At 38.6% G+C, this 2702-nt stretch overlaps 1 protein-coding gene across 1 annotated transcript; it reads left to right on the top strand.

Moving 5' to 3' along the window:
- The first annotated feature begins 614 nt into the window (after nucleotides 1–614).
- LOC117176680 lies at nucleotides 615–1175 on the top strand. The gene has a single exon (XM_033366933.1). The coding sequence runs from the start codon at nucleotides 615–617 to the stop codon at nucleotides 1173–1175; it is 561 nt and encodes a 186-aa protein (XP_033222824.1).
- The last annotated feature ends 1527 nt before the right edge of the window (nucleotides 1176–2702 follow it).

The following is a 2702-nucleotide window of genomic DNA, read 5'->3' as shown; positions in this document are numbered from 1 at the left end:
CAACACCTTTACATTCGTTATTAAACGAATCAAGTGTGTCTAATCTTTACTGCCTTTTTCTACTGAACGAACAAAGGTAGTCGTTCGCTAAAGTGATAGGTAGACGTTTCGATCAAACCGTTCACCTACATTTTGGGAACGTGCTAATCCCTCATAATTAATAATATATCTTCCAAAATCAAGTCTAGTAATTATCTGGAGTCACTTATATACAAAAAGGCAGTTACAATAGTATCACTTAAGGAATTTTTGAGCAAGCAAAAGCGATGAATTAAACTTAGCATTCGCAGGCATTTCATGCTTTTATCTCAGTGAAATTGTCTAACCGTTTCTGTCTGTTTTTACAGGGTCCAGCAGTCGAACCGTAACCAACTTCAGACCGCTCGCGCAGCTGACGCTAGAGCATCAGCTGTGTAAAAGTTTGCTAAATGACAGTTCGGAGCATTGTTTAGAAGCGCACAAAAGCACTTTGCTAAAAGTGAACGTGAAAAAAATCAGTGATGGATCTCAAACGTAATAGTGTGATTGCTTTATATTTAGCTGAAAAATCACAACCAGCGATTGTTCGTGAACTCAATCACCTTAAAGTGAATAAAGTTTTTGTTCGTTGCGCCATGACTCGTTACAATAATACTAGTAGCATCGAAAAACGTTACGGAGGTGGTCATCAAAAGAAAGCAACGTCACGTGAGATGGTTCAAAAAGTGAAGAAGCGACTTGAGCGAAATCCCCATCGAAGTGCCAATCAAATGGCAAAAGAACTGAAAATATCCAACCGTAACATCCGCCGCATACTGAAAAATGATCTCAAGGTCAAGCCTTACAAGATCCAAAGGGCGCATGATCTCATACCGAAGCAGCAACAAGTTAGACTTAAGAGAGCGAAGGAGTTGCTTCACTTGGCCGAAAGCGGTCAATTTCCGAACATTGTGCTTTCTGAAGAGAAAATTTTTCCAATTAAGCAATTCGGAAACTCTCAAAACGATAGGGTTTACTTGACGGCCCGTTCATACGAGAATTTGAGTCATCGATTGGCCACCAGGAGGCAACACCCGCAACAGATAATGGTTTGGGCCGCTGTAACTGCAGATGGGCTTTCTTCAATCGTTTTCATCAAGCCTGGCGTCAAGGTAAATGCCAAATATTATCGGGAAAGTAATCTGGAAGTTGCTTGAAGCCGTGGGCGGACAAACATTTCGGTGGTAGACCATGGACGTTTCAACAGGACTCGGCACCGTCTCACAAAGCTCGAAAGAACCAAGAATGGCTAAAAAACAACGTTCCGAAATTGATAACGTCCACACAATGACTCTCGAATTCGCCAGATGCGCATCCAATGTATTATTCTCTTTGGGCCATTTTGAAGCTCAATGTCCGAACTAAAAGATACACCAGTCTTGAGACGCTGAAGAAAGTCATTTTCCGCGAGTGGACCAAAACACCACCAAGTCACATTCGGGCAGCTTGCGATTCGTTTTTGGACCGTCTCAAAGCCATAGTCAAGCCAAAAGGTGGTCATATCAAACAAAAGTGAATTGATTCTGAATTTTGTATTATTTTCACACATTTTGTAGTTTGAAATAAATAAAAGTAACTTTCCAAACTGAATTTATATCCTTTGTAATTGGTAACACTTCAAGTGCCGGACCCTGTACTTTCGCTGAATGCAACTGTCAGTCAATGATCAAGTATAATTATAGTATCTAAACTTCACCAATCTGTATCTTATTTAAATAAATACGAATATAAAAATTCAAAACTACAAAATAAAAAAGTTTATTTTCTTCTGCTTAACATCTGTGTTCCTCAAAAATCGTTAACCCCATTGTAATTAAAATATAATACAGATTTGTAAGTAAAGGGTTTTGAAACAACGACTTTTAAATTACTTCTAATTAAAAGCAACTATCAATAACAAAAGCAAAATGCCTAATAATACAAATGAAACTGAATTTAGCGGCGATGTTAACCGTACACTTAGTGAGGCCATGATAACATCCATGGCAAATTTTTTTGCCGTACAACAAGATGTTGTAAATATCTCCAGTTATGATAGAAAAAATATGCCCGTAAGAGACTTTATCCAAGATATAATAAATGGGGAATCATCCGTGCCAGCAAATTGTGAAAAACAATACCTCAAGGCTGTATTAGCGCGACTAAAAGGTGCAGCAAGAGATTCCATTCATGGGAAAAATTTAAAAACTATAACTGATTTAATAAAACATAAAACTTTAAATAACTATGCCCTCGAAGCTTTTAAATGAGGCCTGCTTGACGGTATTTCGGGGTTGGTAGAAGCATGTAATCCCTGGAGTTTAGACGCAGTATTGAAAGTCGCGCTTGAATACGAGGCACGACAACAGTTGAATCGTCAGTATCTTATACATTATTATCGAGAATAAAGATATCCTCAACCAAGCTATTCAGGATCACGAGACCGTAGCCTAAGCCCACATGTGCGATTTGCAACAATTCCTGATTCATCTAAAAATACTGATCCAAAACCAAATGCAACGGGAATAATAAGGCGTTCTTATTGTCCCGTGACTTCCAATAATCAATAAAACTACATGCCTCCTTATCAGTATCCTTACATTCCGTATAATCCTTATCCTTTCTATTCAACTATTCCCATGCAAAATTATGGCTATCCAAACACCAATTATTCCCAGGGAGGTGTAAATACGCCACCCCGCTCT

Source organism: Belonocnema kinseyi, chromosome 7 (assembly GCF_010883055.1).
Source record: "Belonocnema kinseyi isolate 2016_QV_RU_SX_M_011 chromosome 7, B_treatae_v1, whole genome shotgun sequence".
Lineage (NCBI taxonomy): Eukaryota > Metazoa > Arthropoda > Insecta > Hymenoptera > Cynipidae > Belonocnema > Belonocnema kinseyi.
The sequence above is the reverse complement of the archived record's forward strand: the minus strand, read 5'-3'. Positions and strand labels throughout refer to the sequence as shown.